Source organism: Salmo salar, chromosome 02 (genome assembly GCF_965601325.2).
Source record: "Salmo salar chromosome 02, fSalSal1, whole genome shotgun sequence".
Classification (NCBI taxonomy): domain Eukaryota; kingdom Metazoa; phylum Chordata; class Actinopteri; order Salmoniformes; family Salmonidae; genus Salmo; species Salmo salar.
The window spans coordinates 71,568,235-71,585,991 of NC_138292.1; the positions used below are offsets into that span (position 1 = coordinate 71,568,235).

At 44.4% G+C, this 17,757-nt stretch overlaps 1 protein-coding gene across 7 annotated transcripts; it reads right to left on the reverse strand.

The window, feature by feature from the left end:
- Positions 1-429: 429 nt before the first annotated feature.
- Positions 430-17,346, reverse strand: LOC145862430 (ectonucleoside triphosphate diphosphohydrolase 7-like). 7 transcript variants are annotated; one of them, XM_082966555.1, is made up of 14 exons: positions 17,161-17,324; positions 16,077-16,113; positions 15,437-15,545; positions 14,421-14,600; positions 14,017-14,222; positions 12,766-12,916; positions 12,493-12,596; positions 12,196-12,255; positions 8,162-8,313; positions 7,472-7,638; positions 4,811-5,135; positions 3,713-3,798; positions 3,037-3,198; positions 430-2,956 (listed from the first exon to the last, which is right to left on the reverse strand). In XM_082966555.1, the coding sequence occupies exons 3-14, from the start codon at positions 15,442-15,444 to the stop codon at positions 2,740-2,742; spliced, it is 1,818 nt and encodes a 605-aa protein (XP_082822681.1). In that variant the 5' UTR covers positions 15,445-15,545; positions 16,077-16,113; positions 17,161-17,324; the 3' UTR covers positions 430-2,739. The 7 variants fall into 7 exon arrangements, with proteins under 7 accessions (XP_082822681.1, XP_082822689.1, XP_082822670.1 ...); XM_082966563.1 differs by lacking the exon at positions 16,077-16,113 and having other exon boundaries at positions 8,162-8,310; positions 17,161-17,346; XM_082966544.1 differs by lacking the exon at positions 16,077-16,113 and having other exon boundaries at positions 17,161-17,346.
- Positions 17,347-17,757: the final 411 nt, after the last annotated feature.

Genomic DNA, 17,757 nt, shown 5'->3' on the forward strand with positions numbered 1-17,757 from the left:
TTTCCTTTCCTACATTGTTAGCAAACTGAGAGAAAGCAAAACACAAGAGTTTTATTCCGGATAATTCCGTCCCTGAAGAAAGTAAAATGGGGAGAGTCAGCCTTGGTCCGTTGGCACACACATCGACCTGCGCCCGTCTCTCGTACCAGGATGATATAAACACCCAGAATGCCCTGGAAAGTGCCAACTGCCAACCTTGGTTCATGTCAGGGCACATTGACATACGTTACCAAGACCTGCTAAACCAGCTCGGTCGTATACACTAGGCACCAAACAGAAGAAATGGAATGAAACGGAGGGACTACCTGAACTTGTTCAATAAGAAAACTTGGTTTTCCGTTGCAAAACCTTTTTGCCACCATGTGCACTAATGAATATGACCCTGGCCCTAAACGTATACCAAGAGAAAGTACCCAAAGAGAAGCAACATGTTTTAAAACATTGATTTATTTAAAACTGATGTGGAAAACAAACATCTATGTTGAGTTATTTTTCCTCAATAAGAGACCGACAAGACAGTGAGGATTACGTCCCAAATGGCACCCTATTTACAACATTGTGCAATACTTTTAACCCAAGCCCTATGGGACCTGCTCTAAAGTAGTGCACTATATAGGGAATTGGGCCCTGCTCTAACGTAGTGCACTATATAGGGAATAGGGTGCCATTTGGAACACAAACTTGGTCCAGTTGATCATTGGTCCTTCTTTAGGAAGAGTCAAAATTCAAAATAGAGCTGCAACAATTAGAGGCCCCTTCCTCTTGTTAAAATCTACAACAAAACAAACTGGTCAAAAACTGACACGAGGTCAAACCGAGGGATGGTGTAAGACCACATTCAAATGCTGCACTGAAGGTTTCAGCCGCAGAAACAGTCAAAAGCTAAAAGGAAGTGTGATGAATTGACATTAAAATCACTGACGCTACACTTCCACTTGCATTGTGACCACTCAAATTATACAGCTTCAAAATAACAAGATAGCTCCTTTGATTAGCAATTCAATGCATCTCATTTAACAACAGCAATACCTCCCAACATTATCAAGAGGAGTAGAGCAAACCGATAGTGATGGCTGATTGGATATTTACAGTACAGGGCAGGTGAGGAGCAGGTGGGTAACTAACATTGACAGTCTGACATAGACCCATCGTAACACACAACTTGGAGTTCAGTTGGGTGTGTGTGTGTGTGTGTGTGTGTGTGTGTGTGTGTGTGTGTATGTGTGTGTGTGTGTGTACCACAGTTCAACACAATGCAATCAGAAGGCATCAACTTCAATCCATTAAACACTGACAACCCGTTTCACTCTCCTAGCTTGTCATCAACATAACTGGCTCAGAACAAACTGTTCCCAGCACCAAAACAAACAGTTTAAAAACATTAAGAAGAGACATCTCAAACATTTGAGATTCAGCTAATAAATTGTTTGAGAACAACTGAATGCATTCAACTGAAATGTGTCTTCCGCATTTAACCCAACCTGCCATAATCGACATCCATGTCTTCAGCGCCTGGGGAACAGTGGGTTAACTGCCTTGTTCAGGGGCAGAACGACAGATTTTTACCTTGTCAGCTCAGGGATTCAATCAAGCAACCTTTCGGTTACTAGTCCAACGCTCTAACCACTAGGCTACCTGCCGCCCCATGTTTGATTCCTCATTGTAGTTTTTCAATACAAATCAATAAAGCTTTTTTCGATTTGAAAGCTTCAAATCAAAAGCATTCCCACAGTGGGATTATTAAGGAATTAATGCAGTTCCTGTTTGTGAGATTTACAGGAAGTATACTGGTCAGATACAGTTTGTATCGTCATGGTTACGATACTGTCCAAACAGACAATCATAGAGGCACCCTTTTCATCAAAGAGTAGCTAGAAGTTACCCCTAACCACAGATACAGGGTCCGATTTTATTTGCATCCCCCTAATGGTTAAGGTTAGGATTAGGAGTAGGTTACTTGATTCTAGATCTGTGGTTAAGGGCAACTTCAGCCTCAAACGTCAAGCTTCCCCTTCCTTCACACAAAATGGCCAATACAGTGGTCCCTCTGCAACAGTGAATTATCTACAATAGAACTAGAATGGCTCGGTCCTCAGTCTTTCACCTATTGGGATTCTCCTCTGTTTCGTTGTTTTAACGATCCACAGTTTTCCCTTTACGATGTTTCGCCCACATCCTGCAATTCTCCTCCCCCTTTTGAAGGTTCCAGTTCCATGGCCCCTCCTACTTATGTTTACATCAACACTCTAGGTCAGAGGTTACTATAAATAGTGATTTGGACCTTGGTTGATATTTTCTGTTTTACGTGGGTGCTCACGGTCAGGTCAACGTTGATATCTGTATCTGGGGTGTAAAGATTTGTAAAAAACGGGAGTGTCCAGCATCCCCATAATTCAAACCTTCGTTGTAGGATGACGTTGCTATTGAATTTCTAGCCAATAGTCAACATTATGATTCAGCGTGACTAAGCTGGTCCTAGATCATTGTCCCAACAGGCCGTTGGTCACACTCAAGGTCATGATTTGCGGTTGATAATCTGATCCTAGATCAGTGCCTCTTAACAAAGAGTGCACCAGTCAAGCCTACAACTCAGATGGTGAAAAGTTGATCCTAGAGCTGTGCATACCAGGCTATGAACACCAGTTACTTAGAGCATCACGACTCATCCTAGATCATTAACCCCCGACCACACCCAAGGCCTCAGGTCAAGAAAGATTCAGAGTCTAAACTGATCCTGGATCAGGCCAGCAGAGCCTCCCCCTCCTCCACCCAGAGCAGGTCCAGGGCCTCAGCCTGCCTCTGTTCTCGCTGGTGGATCCTGCGGAGGCGGAGGATGTACAGCAGAATGGCCAGCAGGACCACCAGGATACAGGCAAAAAACAGGTAGTGGTTGTAGACGAAGGAGGAACGCAGCCAGTTGGAGTGGCCCTGTTTAAATGACTCTGCCTGGAGGTCCCTGTTAGACAGGAGAGAGAGAGAGATAGATTAATAACAGACAGACACAAACACAGACACACACAAGAAGTGCCTACTGACCTGAGAGGCAGGAAGCGTGTCTTAAACAGGATGGCTCCCAGGGTCCACTGCACCTCCTTGTCATAGACCAGCTGAGCAGTCTTCAGGCCGGGGTAGTCCTTAGGGAACCTGAAGCCTGAGTGGAGCACCTGGAACATCCAGGCTGACTTAAAACACTGGTACCTGGACAGAGAGAGAGGTGGTGGATGAGGTGAGGTATGCTGAGGTAAGGTATGCTCAATATGCATTCCATTTTTATTAGATAGGCATTTCCATTTCCAGACAGATGGTAGTAGATGAATATCTATTAGACATATGGAGTACAGCGGTAGACAGGGTAACTGGGTTTACAGATGGTAGTAGATGAATATCTATTAGACATATGGAGTACAGCGGTAGACAGGGTAACTGGGTTTACAGATGGTAGTAGATGAATATCTATTAGACATGTGGAGTACAGCGGTAGACAGGGTAACTGGGTTTACAGATGGTAGTAGATGAATATCTATTAGACATATGGAGTACAGCAGTAGACAGGGTAACTGGGTTTACAGATGGTAGTAGATGAATATCTATTAGACATATGGAGTACAGCGGTAGACAGGGTAACTGGGTTTACAGATGGTAGTAGATGAATATATATTAGACATAAGGAGTACAGCGGTAGACAGGGTAACTGGGTTGAAGGGTTTCTTACTTCAGTCTGGAGGAGTCCGCTTGTTTAGAGAACAGCTTGCTGTCTAGACGCTTGGTCAGGGTTGACCACTTGGTGGCACAATAGTCCTGCAGACAGACAGACAGGAGAGAACGGAGTTACTTCCTGGAAAGATCTCTTGGCGATATAAGAGCTTAAAAGACAGCCTGTTCCCAGATCTGTTTGTGCCATCGTTCCAACTCCTCATCATGCCAAACCTGACAAGGAGTGGCGTGACGGCACAAACCAACTGGTACCAGGCTATCATTCCAACTCCTCATCATGCCAAACCTGACAAGGAGTGGCGTGATGGCACAAACCAACTGATACCAGGCTATCATTCCAACTCCTCATCATGCCAAACCTGACAAGGAGTGGTGTGACGGCACAAACCAACTGGTACCAGGCTATCATTCCAACTCTTCATCATGCCAAACCTGACAAGGAGTGGTGTGACGGCACAAACCAACTGGTACCAGGCTATCATTCCAACTCCTCATCATGCCAAACCTGACAAGGAGTGGCGTGACGGCACAAACCAACTGGTACCAGGCTATCATTCCAACTCCTCATCATGCCAAACCTGACAAGGAGTGGCGTGACGGCACAAACCAACTGGTACCAGGCTTTCATTCCAACTCTTCATCATGCCAAACCTGACAAGGAGTGGTGTGACGGCACAAACCAACTGGTACCAGGCTATCATTCCAACTCTTCATCATGCCAAACCTGACAAGGAGTGGCGTGACGACACAAACAGACTGGTACCAGGCTATCATTCCAACTCCTCATCATGCCAAACCTGACAAGGAGTGGCGTGACGACACAGACTGGTACCAGGCTAACTTGAAGAGAATGACAAACATGTTATTTTCTTGCCCTTCACAAAACCAATATTTTCCCTTAGATTTCTTAGGCAGTGCACAGAAAGGCATCTTCCAAGGAAACATTTTTGTTGTTGAAACCAGACTTAAAAATAAAAAAAATCAGGACCAAGAGAGCTAGGTGGGGAGAAACCTAACCTGCCTAGGTAATGACAGAGGAAACCCAGGTCTAGAATATCTGATCATGATCAGTTCTACAATGATGAGCTGTGGTTACCGTGGCAGCCTTGGAGTACTTGGCGCTGTCGTACGGTCCCCCCATCCTCAATACATCCTCGGTGCAGTAGAAGAACTCAGAGAAGCCGTAAAACTCTGAGTTGCTGTAGTCGATGGGGGCCTGGTACACCCCCCTGGGGGATCCCATGGTGCCATTGTGGAGGCCCAGGAAAGGCCTGACTGCCCCCTGGCACCGCGCCCAGTCCCCCTGCCCTCTCAGGTGGACCGCACGCCCATCCCGACGCACCACGTCTGATAGGCCGACAGGGAGGCATGGGTCCGTAAGGGGCGTGGCTTCCATCATGCCTGTCTGATCCCCTGTCAACCTGGAGAACAACCAGGAAGTGACGTGAAGGAAGGGTTTTTAGAAATGTTTGCAAATGTATTAAAAATAAAAAACAGAAATACCTTATTCACATAAAAGTATTCAGACTCTATGCTATGAGACTCGAAATTGAGCTCAGGTGCATCCTGTTTCCATTGATCATAATTGAGATGTTTCTACAACTTGATTGGAGTCCACCTGTGGTAAATTCAAGTGATTAGTCATGATTTGGAAAGGCTCACACCTGTCTATATAAGGTCCCACAGTTGACAGTGCATGTCTGAGCAAAAACCAAGCCATGAGGTCGAAGGAATTGCCCGCAGAGCTCCAGGAAAGGATTGTGTCGAGACACAGATCTGGGGAAGGGTACCAAAAATAATGTCTGCAGCATTGAAGGTCCCCAAAAACACAGTGGCCTCCATTATTCTTAAATTGGAAGAAATTTAGAAACACCAAGACTCTCCCTAGAGCTGGCCGCCCGGCCAAACTGAGCAATCGGGGGAGAAAGGCCTTGGTCAGTGAGGTATCCAAGAACTCTAGAGTTTCTCTCTGGAGATGGGAGAACCTTCCAGAAGGACAACCATCTCTGCAGCACTCCACCAATCAGGCCTTTATGGTAGACTGGTCAGACGGAAGCCACCCCTCAGTAAAAAGGCACGACAGCCCGCTTGGAGTTTACCAAAAGGCACCTAAAGACTCTCAGACCATGAGAAACAAGATTCTCTGGTCTGATGAAACCAAGATTGAACTCTTTGGCCTGAATGCCAAACATCACATCTGGAGGAAACCTGGCACCATCACTACGGTGAAGCATGGTGGTGGCAGGATCATGCTCTAGGCATGTTTTTCAGCAGCAGGGACTGGGAAACCAATCAGGATCAAGGCAAAGATGAACAGAGCAAAGTACTGAGAGACCCTTAATGAAAACCTGCTCCAGAGCGCTCAGGACCTCAGACTGGGGCGAAGTTTCACCTTCCAACAGGACAACGAGTGGCGCAGTGGTCTAAAACACCACATCTCAGTGCAAGAGGAGTCACTGCAGCACCTGGTTCAAATCCAGGTTGCATCATATCCGGCCGTGATTGGGAGTCCCATAGGGCGGCACACAATTGGCCCAGCGCCATCCGGGTTTGGCCGGGGTAGGTCATCGTTGTAAATAAGAATTTGTTCTTAACCGACTTGCCGAGTTAAATAACGGTTAAATAAAAACGACCCTAAGCACACAGCCAAGACAACGCAGGAGTGGTTTCAGGACAAGTCTCTGAATGTCCTTGAGTGGCCCAGCCAGAGCCCGGACTTGAACCTGATCGAACATCTCTGAAGAGACCTGAAAATAGCTGCGCAACAATGCTCCCAATCCAACCTGACAGCACTTGAGAGGTACTGCAGAGAAGAATGAGAGAAACACCCAAATACAGGTGTGCCAAGCTTGTAGAGTCATAGCCAAAAAGACTCACGGCTGTAATCGCTGCCAAAGGCGCTTCAACAAAGTACTGAGTAAAGGGTCTGAATACTTATGTAAATGTGATATGTTTTTTATTTTTTACAGTGGTGGAAAAAGTACCCAATTGTCATACTTAAGTAGAAGTAAAGATAACTTGAGTCATTTTCTATTAAGTTGAGTCAACCAGTAAAATACTACTTGAGTAAAAGTCTACAATTATTTGGTTTTAAGTATCAAAAGTAAAGACATAAATCATTTCACATTCCTTATATTAAGCATACCAGACGAGTACCATTTTCTTTTTTTAAGGATAGCCAGGGACACACTCCAACACTCAGATATAATTTACAAACAAAGCATTTGTGTTTAGTCAGTCCGTCAGATCAGAGGCAGTAGGGATGACAAGGGATGTTCTCTTGATAAGTGTGTGAATTGGACCATTTTCTAAATGTAATTAGTACTTTTGGGTGTCAGGGAAAATGTATGGAGTAAAAAGTACATTATTTTCTTTAGAAATGTAGTGAAGTAAGAGTGAAAGTAGTTAAAAAATATAAATACTAAAGTAAAGTACAGACACCCCAAAAAACTACTACCAATTTGTAAGTCGCTCTGGATAAGAGCATCTGCTAAATGACGTAAATGTAAATAGTACTTTAAAGTATCTTTACCTAAGTACTTTACGCCACTGATTTTTTTATAACTTAGTAAACATTTGTAAAAACTTGTTTGCTTTATCATTATGGGGTATTGTGTGTAGATTGATTAAGAAAAAAAGTCAAGGGGTCTGAATACTTTCCAAAGGCACTGTATGTGTGTGTGTGTGTGTGTGTGTGTGTGTGTGTGTGTGTCTTGCTCTCTCTGCGTCCGTGTGTGTGTCCCCCTGCCGGTCCTACCTGTTCTTGGTGATGGTGGAGTTGACCAGCTGGTCTTCGTAGCGTTGTCGAGCCATGTTCCCCCCGAAGCCCAGGAATGTGGTGACATATACACGGTAGACGTGCTGCGTGTGCTCTGAATCACAGCCCAGGTTAAACTCTGCCAGTAGGCTCTTACCAGACTCCTCCTGTAGAGGAAGACAGACAACCACATACATGAGTTCAACCATAAAATCATGCTCTGGGGTGAAGTTTCCCCTAGGTACCTATCTAGAATCAGCTTCCCCTTCCCAATTCTAACCTTAACCCTTAGTGCAGAAAATGCTAAACTGGCCCAAGATCAGTAGCAACTTCACCCTACTGCTTGAATAATAGCTTTGTAAAGATCTTGGCGTTAAATTATTTGCGATAAATGGGAGATTCATAAAGGCACCAAATGGAAGAAAACATGGAAACAGGGAAGGACTACCTGAATGTGTCCAATAAGAAATGCTCATGTTCTTTTATCCGTTTCAAAACGTTTCTCTACGGTGTGCCCTAATGAATACGACCCTGGTGTGGAGAATCAGGACGCAGACATTATCTCCAATACATGGTATGGTTTACTAAACCCTAACATTAGGCCTACCAGTATACACAACAGCCAGTCATACCACACAAATAGAATGAGAATGCTAGAGAATACTAGCTCTCAGTTGGATCCTTCCTTACCTGTTCAGGTGAACTGAAGTGGACCACGCTAGGCACCTCATAGGCTATCTGCAGCGAGGCTCCGCCCATGTCCATGATGCCCACCGTACGCCGCCGGCTAATTGGGTGATGGTTCTGTGACCCTGTAGTGACCTCCACCATTGCATCATCTTCTAGGAAAATTGAGAATTGAGTGTCAGTCAGGTGAGTAACCGGTCAAATGTAGGTACGTATTACATTTTTTACCCAGTCTGTTCAAAAGGAAAATGCATGTCCATATATACAAACCCCGGCATCACCCTTGGCAAACAAACAATCAGATGCTGTCAAATCTGGTTCATCATCATCATAATTAGCTAGTCAGGTTCAGTCTTTTACGATTATCATGTCACACTGCGCAATGTTACCAAACAAAAATATCATCCTGGCCAGATTTTACAACTTGCTTCAGTTCTGTATTTGATTTGATCTGCGCATGTGAGTGAAGTGAGTAAAAATTGAAAGTAAGGGAGAACCGGGAGGAACACTTTTTTTCCCCAATTACTCAGAGATCGATAGAGCTAGAGACACCATATTTTATGACACACAACTTATATATGTCCTCTACCATTAGCAACTGTAATAGCACTTCTAGGGTAAATTAGTTTAAATGAAATAGAGAACACAGAACTACCCCAACATTACTTTTGTACCTGCCAACAGAGAGGGAGTAACACAGCTTTGGGACGGAAATAAGAGCTGGCGAGAAGTGCGCAATATCTACAGTATCTTATCTCCATGTTCCTAGTTTCAGCAAATGTACCATCGGCCATCATTTCATGTTTGTGTCGATTTTAATAATTAATGCTATAGGTTCGTAATTTATGAAAATTACCCAACCACAATATTACAATATAAAAAAAAATGGGACTAAAATGGATCACATAATAGCTACAGTGGGGGAAAAAAGTATTTGATCCCCTGCTGATTTTGTTCGTTTGCCCACTTACAAAGAAATGAAGAGTCTATAATTTTAATGGTAGGTTTATATGAACGGTGAGAGACAGAATAACAACAAAAATATCCAGAAAAACGCATGTCAAAAATGTTATAAATTGATTTGCATTTTAATGAGGGAAATAAGTATTTGACCCCTCTGCAAAACATGACTTAGTACTTGGTGGCAAAACCCTTGTTGGCAATCACAGAGGTCAGACATTTCTTGTAGTTTACCACCAGGTTTGCACACATCTCAGGAGGGATTTTGTCCCACTCCTCTTTGCAGATCTTCTCCAAGTTATTAAGGTTTCGAGGCTGACGTTTGGCAACTCGAACCTTCAGCTCCCTCCACAGATTTTCTATGGAATTAAGGTCTGGAGACTGGCAAGGCCACTCCAGGACCTTAATGTGCTTCTTCATTAGCCACTCCTTTGTTGCCTTGGCCGTGTGTTTTGGGTCATTGTCATGCTGGAATGCCCATTTTCAATGCCCTGGCTGAGGGAAGGAGGTTATCACCCAAGATTTCACGGTACATGGCCCCGTCAAATGATGCGGTGAAGTTGTCCTGTCCCCTTAGCAGAAAAACACCCCCAAAGCATAATGTTTCCACCTCCATGTTTGACGGTGGAGATGGTGTTCTTGGGGTCATAGGCAGCATTCCTCCTCCTCCAAACACGGCAAGTTGAGTTGATGCCAAAGAGCTCCATTTTGGTCTCATCTGACCACAACACTTTCACCCAGTTGTCCTCTGAATCATTCAGATGTTCATTGGAAAACTTCAGACGGGCATGTATATGTATTCTTGAGCAGGGGGACCTTGCGGGCGCTGCAGGATTTCAGTCCTTCACGGCGTAGTGTGTTACCAATTGTTTTCTTGGTGACTATGGTCCCAGCTGCCTTGAGATCATTGACAAGATCCTCCCGTGTAGTTCTGGGCTGATTCCTCACCGTTCTCATGATCATTGCAACCCCATGAGGTGAGATCTTGCATGGAGCCCCAGGCCGAGGGAGATTGACAGTTCTTTTGTGTTTCTTCCATTTGCGAATAATCGCACCAGGTGTTGTCACCTTCTCACCAAGCTGCTTGGCGATGGTCTTGTAGCCCATTCCAGCCTTGTGTAGGTCTACAATCTTGTCCCTGACATCCTTGGAGAGCTCTTTGGTCTTGGCCATGGTGGAGAGTTTGGAATCTGATTGATTGATTGCTTCTTTGGACAGGTGTCTTTTATACAGGTAACAAGCTGTGGTTAGGAGCAATCCCTTTAAGAGTGTGCTCCTAATTTCAGCTCGTTACCTGTATAAAATACACCTGGGAGCCAGAAAACTTTCTGTTAGAGAGGGGGTCAAATACTTATTTCCCTCATTAAAATGCAAATCATTTTATAAAATTTTTCACATGCGTTTTTCTGGATATTTTTTTGTTATTCTGTCTCTCACTGTTCAAATAAACCTACCATTACAATTACAGATTGATCATTTCTTTGTCAGTGGGCAAACGTACAAAATCAGCAGGGGATCAAATACTTTTTTCCCTCACTGTATATTAACCATCATTTTCTCATCTCACTTTAATGGTACGTAGTAGGAGATGTTGTTCACAATAATCAGTGACTATCCATGATTAGCTCTACCAATCAGGTGCGCTGCAGCTGTCCTTGTCATGCGCGCTTCTCGTGTCTTGATCGAATAAACGACTTCATTCTCTTCACAAACGGAAAGATCATCATGCGCATCACATTTCCATGGCTTGACAGAAGGTAACTGACCACCAGAATATATATAAGATATACATTTTTAACCACTAACCTGCCGATAAAAGTTTACGTGAAAAGCTGATCCATCAAGTCAATTGATTAAGGCAGAATTGTAATGATGTCATATCATTTTCAAACAGTCCGTCACATGTTAATATATTTTGCTAACATTATAAAAGCAATATTAACTAGAGGAAGAGGAGACAATGGCTTGTACTTAGAAGTTGAGTTTATTTTATTCCAGGTTATCAGTTTACATTGAGTTACTTTCGTCCCACCCTTCTTTCCTGTAACCTCTCCCAGGCTAACAACCAAGACTATGACACTTGGAACCTATGCTGTCATTTAGTCACTAGATTAGTGAAGAAAAATAAATATGTTTGGAAGCTTAAAACCCCTAAACAACTCTACAGCCGGAAAAAAACACTTCCGGGTCGGTATTTTTTAACATCACTCAAAACCACTTTTTGTTAATAACTCGGCGAAACATGTTCAGACTGGGTTGTTTTTTTGCAGGGAGCTCATTCTCTGCATTAGGAACGTGCTGACTTCACTACGTCGTTATAGCTTCTGTGTTATCTGAGCAAATGGACGTGTTACTTTCGCCCTGGCTCTCCCCCTATGCATCTTAGAAATAGTTTTCGCATACAAACTTTATATGTCCGAACTCGGAATCAAATAAGCTTCCCCAAAATAACATGGTCGCTGTGGTAGAACGTTTATTTTGATTGATAAATGCTGAAAATGGCCATCAGGTAGCCTGATTTCAGATGTGTCCATGTAAACAGGATTATCAGGAAAACCGTTCTTCTTACAGCGCATGTAGGCTAAACGTTTAAATGAAACTATTATATTCATCTGACCATTCACAATAATCGTATTGTGTGCATACTCAGTGCCGGCCGTGTTCCTATTGGTCAGTCACCGGGATCGGCTCGTAACACCCCCACACTATACGATAAAGGCAAATCAATTCTGACACTGCTAGAACTTTGTCAGAGCCTACGACCGCACGTGGCGTTACTTACTAGACCCGGTCACACTGAATGAGCCAAGACGGCAGATAATCGTTTACGACCTAAGAATTTGCTCACGACAGGGATATTTTCTTTGGGACGGCAAAATCGTAATCTGCGAAGGCCTTAACCTAGCCTTGAGACATGGGTATAGCCGCCATGTACGGCATCTAACACCCTATAAAATGGTGGCTACCGATATGTTTCAGGCCTACAGCTAAGCCATAACTCTATACAAAATCCAGCTTCATCCTTTGCAGTGGACAAACAAGTGACATCATCAACAAAGCCATATCCTCACACTCACCATACTCTGCATGGTCAAAGCGTCCCAACACAAAGTTAATACCAATCCATGCATACACACCTGCGGGCAGAAAGACAGTGTTAACATTAATGCCACAAAACACACACATAGAGGACAGGTGCAGTATTAGAGCATTTGGCCTTTTTTCACACCAATATATACACATTCAGCAGACACTTTTATCAAAAGCCACTTAGTCGAGCATGAATACAGTTTGTATGTGTGATCCCAGGAATCGATCAGTGTCTAGGTATAACTGTACCCTATTCCCGTCAGGCTCACAGCTCTCTGTCTCACCTTCCTGTTTCCCAGAGATCACCTCTGCATGAGAGCTGGAGAACAGGAAGTCAAACTCCACTGGAACATCTCTTACCAAGTCCTCCAGGATAGCAGCCTGCTGACTGGGAGGGAAGTGACATGGGGAGAAATAAACACACTTTTTAAACCGCTGTTAGAGATGTATAAATCAATGCCCTAAACCTCCCACAGATCTCTAGGGGGGGATCCTGTGCTTGACCCCCAGCTGACCCTTGAACCCTGACAAAGTGGAGGTGGAGGGCTGAGGCCTACCTCTCAGGCAGCAGTCTCATGCCAGCAGTACAGAGGATATAGAGAGGAGTCTCCTTGTGTTTCTTCCTGGGGACATGGGTGGCAGCGAAGGAAAGGAGGGGGTGGAGGTAGTCACTGGCCTTGGCTGGGCTCAGCGCCATGGTCGAAATACCTGGAGAGGAAAGGAGAGAAAGGAAGGAGAGAGAGAGAAGCGAGAGAACTTAGCGATAGCTGAGCTGAGGATGAGGTAGTGGCCTTGGCTGGGGTGTAACAGGATAGATTTACTATTTCTACTGTAAATTCTACTGTTCATTTAGTGGGAACAAAGCAGCTGTTAACTGCTTAGCAATTGTGATCCTACTCAGTCCCAGTGTGTTCAGGTATCAGGCCAATAGGAGGTAATGGAAAGAATGTTGAGATAACGAGCAGGTTGAGGACATGTGTAGGTGTGGCCTGACAACATGGGAAAACACAGGTAGAAACCCTCCACACTGTGTGACAGCTAACTTCTTCTGGTGTACCAAGCCCCCATACATGGTGAACATGTAGGTAACTACCAAAATAAAAAGGAAACACTTGAGGAAATGAGGGACACAAAGTATACCGAAAGCAGGTGCTTCCACCCAAGTGTGGTTCCTGAGTTAATTAAGTAACTAACATCCCATCATGCTTAGGGTCATGTAGAAAAACACCCAGTTGCTCATTATTTTGGCTACCATGGCTAGAACAAGAGGCTCTCAGTGACATTGAAAAAGGGGTCCCAAAGGAGCTTAGTGGGTTTAAAGTGTGTGTGTGTGTGTGTGTGTGTGTGTGTGTGTGTGTGTGTGTGTGTGTGTGTGTGTGTGTGTGTGTATTCAGATCTCAACCCAATTGAACACTTATGGGAGATTCTTGGGCTGCACCTGAGACAGCGTTTTCCACCACCACCAAAAACATAAAATGAAGGAATTTCTAATGGAAGATCCCTCCAATAGAGTTCCAGACAGATTGTAGAATCTGTTCTGGCAGTTGTAATGGCTCAACGCCCTACTAAGACAATTTCTGTTGGCATTTCCTGTGTTTTGGCAGTTACAGGTAATTAGCTACTGTATCTTAGCTCGCTCTGAACCAGAGGTGAAGAGATAGAGGGGCATCTGACAGAGTAAAGACAATGTGTTTCTGCTGTGATGTGGCAACGGCATTGGCGAGGATAACATCCTTTTCTCCTGGTCATTCAACAGTTCGGTTGTTCTCTGCTGTTGTTATTGTACCCCCACTCTTTCCTCTCCTCACCAGGTTTGATCTTCTTGACCACAGGGTGGCGGTCGTGGTCCCTCATCTGCCTGATGTCCAGCAGGGTGTGGAGGTTTCCATGGTGGGGGGGCCAGTAGTACACATACACCCTGGAGCCGCTGCTGCCGCAGTCCACCACGATCCCATAGTTTAGAGCTGCGTTGGTGACATCAGTAGCCTCCATGGTCTCCACAGATGTGAGGTATCTAGGGGTAGCGGGAGATGGAGAGAGAAACATGTTAGACACCATACAATTACACTATGAATGCAGAGTCTGGGTTGACTTAGTAGTAGTACAGTGCAAACACTTTGCCTGGTGTGTTTGTTTTTGTTTGTGTGCGCCTGTTTGTCGCTCGCTCTAACTTTGTCATTCTGTCTGTCCGTTCATCTGACGTCTCACTCACTTGTTGACCTGTCCCCTGTGGCGCTGGGGCCCCCATAGCTCAGTCTGGTAGACCCCCAGGAAAACCAGGGCAGAGCAGGTGAGGAACACCAGGAAGAAGGCCCTTTGCCTGGGAACACAGCCCAGAGACAGCAAGGACACACTGCAGTACCAGGAGGCTGGCAGGCATGAGAAAGTGATCCTGGAGGAGGAGGGGAGGTTTTCATTACTTTCATAGATATAGCCTACTACAACATAACGCATGGACACGCGCAGTTATTGCATTACTAGTTCTGTATAACATAACACTGTGGTAACATTTCAAACAATCATAAACATTAGACCTCTTCACCTAAACACATGCTGACATTGTCCTTTGAGACCATTATTATACCAGTGTGCCGATTCACTTTTTGTTAATTTCTTATTTCTTTTTTCATCCTCTGATCCCCCACCTGGGAAGAGAGTTTATGGACACACCACCCCTGGTCCAGCTCCAGACACACCACCCCTGGTCCAGCTCCAGACACACCACCCCTGGTCCAGCTCCAGACACACCACCCCTGGTCCAGCTCCAGACACACCACCCCTGGTCCAGCTCCAGACACACCACCCCTGGTCCAGCTCCAGACACACCACCCCTGGTCCAGCTCTAGACACACCACCCCTGGTCCAGCTCCAGACACACCACCCCTGGTCCAGCTCCAGACACACCACCCCTGGTCCAGCTCCAGACACACCACCCCTGGTCCAGCTCCAGACACACCACCCCTGGTCCAGCTCCAGACACACCACCCCTGGTCCAGCTCCAGACACACCACCCCTGGTCCAGCTCTAGATACACCACCCCTGGTCCAGCTCCAGACACACCACCCCTGGTCCAGCTCCAGACACACCACCCCTGGTCCAGCTCTAGACACACCACCCCTGGTCCAGCTCTAGACATATCCCTGTATTTCGATGGATGGTTATCCTACGCGGTTGGAGATTCGACCTAGATTGGCTAATAATACAACCCACAAATAAAGTGTGTGTTACCTTGCCATATGTCCAAGCAGCAAGACCTAGCAGCAGAGTGAGCTGGCTGTCACCTCCTCATGGTTGGGAACGCACTACGTGGAGCCAGGTGTTGCTTTCCCCTGGTGATCTGGAGAGGACATAGAGATAGTCACGTCAGAAGAAAAGTCAGTCACCATGTATCCCTTCAAGTTAGTTGTGGACATGAAACATAGGTAGCTAGGCCTATCATTCGTAAACCACAGAGGCACCAAGGAACAGACAACTAGCTAGATAATGTTGAGTTCAAGCAGTGTCAACAGGAATAGATACAGTACATGCATGTGCAGTAGAAACGCACCCTCCTTCCTCTGCCCAGTCTGGTCTCATACACTAGACGTAACATAGTAAACGAAAATCCGGTCAACTCAAATTAGTATGATATGTTACGTTTGGTATGGTAACATAAGGAAAAACAAAAAGAGTGTGGTTGGTCAGGGTTGGCGTAGAACGCGAACTTCCAGCAACCCAAAGGTTGCGCGTTCGAATCTCATCACGGACAACTTTAGCCTCTATGAATATGAGAGAAGTAGACTCCTTTCTTGTGTAAACATGTAGGCTCACTTTTTGTGAACAAGTCACAAGTCAGAATGTTGAAAAAAATAAATTGAATGTACATTACCGGTTGTCCGCTGATTTATCCTTAAGTAGAAGGTAATCTGAGGCAAAACATGTACAAAGTAGTGTTATTAACTAGACTTTCTGTACGCTGGTCTGTATATCAGTTTGTATTTTCAATGCAGACGCAATTCAAACGCAACTTGCACAAAATTTCAACAACGGCCAAGTTTAACCGAAGCACAGACCGAATGTTGTCCCACGCAATCAGTTGGCAAATTTCACAAGCACTTACAGCTGATTGTGAGGGAATGTGCTTTGGTCTATAATGTTTGGTTACATTCGGCTATTGTTTACATTTTGTGCATCACGTGAAAAATGTCAGGAGATGGAAAATACACATGACAAAACCTACCAGTGCCGCAAAAACTCGGGTAAAGAATTGTATTTTATTTATTTAACAATACTTTACTGTGTACATTTGATCCCCACTACTTTCCGGCAAAAGGACAACCTGTAAAGTAACCTCAAATAAATGTTTTATCAACATTCTGGCTTGTAGAGACTATGGAGTCTTTTTTTACAGCGACTTCTTTCAAACTGATTATCCATGGAGAAACCATGGCAACAGTTTGATGTTTAGGCAACTTTGCAAGTACTTACTACCATTAGCTACTTTGCATGTTAGCTAACCCTTCCACTTACTATTTAACTTTACACCTAACCCTAACTTCTAGCCTAGCTAACGTTAGCCACCTAGCTAACGAATTGCAATTCGTAAAATATCATACGAAATGGATGATGGGCATCCACACATTATTACATACCATACTTTACACCCCCCTAGTTGCTCTGCCAACTAGTTCATCTATTATTTAAACAGTGTTTTACGTTATGTAAGATGTATTACTTGCCAGTAAATTGTTAGCTCTACAAGCTAAACTAATCTCAATTCACCCATTGATTGCAATTTAACAAAGAATGAATAAGTGGCCTCTACAGAGAATTTGTATTGACATAGCGATTTGGATTGACTAAAACTAAAACAACAATACTGATAACTAACCGGCTTCCGGTGAATGTTACAGCTGTAGCCAGGTGGCTAGATATAGCCATACATTGTGACATTGTCACCGTACCAAACTCACTTTGATACAAATTAACGCTGGCCGTCACTTCATACCAGTCGTTTTAATCACGGGTGGATCCTACCCCTGAATCACAGATTAACGACAAAATCCATTTTCTTCGAACGAGATTAATCTTCATCCAGGAAAATAAAATAAAAAACATTTAAATCCATCAGATGACGTAGCTTCCTGTAGCCGACGTGGTCACGTCACGGAACACGTCGCTGTCCAATGTACTGAATGATGCCCCCGTGTGGTGCGTGCGATTTGTATAATCATGTTTGACCAATGCATATTGATATTGGTCAGTTTAAAATCTATAGCTGTTATGTATCTTTTGATATTTATTATTTATTTGCATACATGTACATTCTTGCATCGCTTCCATTGCCTGCACAGTGACCTGTCATGCATCATTTCACGCAGTAATTTCACAGTAGACAGAACAGTGATGACCTTCGAAGGCAGTGTTGGGGACACATTTTAATATAGCTAAACCCTGTTAGCAATAAGCACTGATGCATGTCATTGGAATCAAATTATTGACCTTGGTGGTGATTACACATACCCTGGATTCGGCAACAACTACAGTAAAACATGTGACTGCTGTGGTTG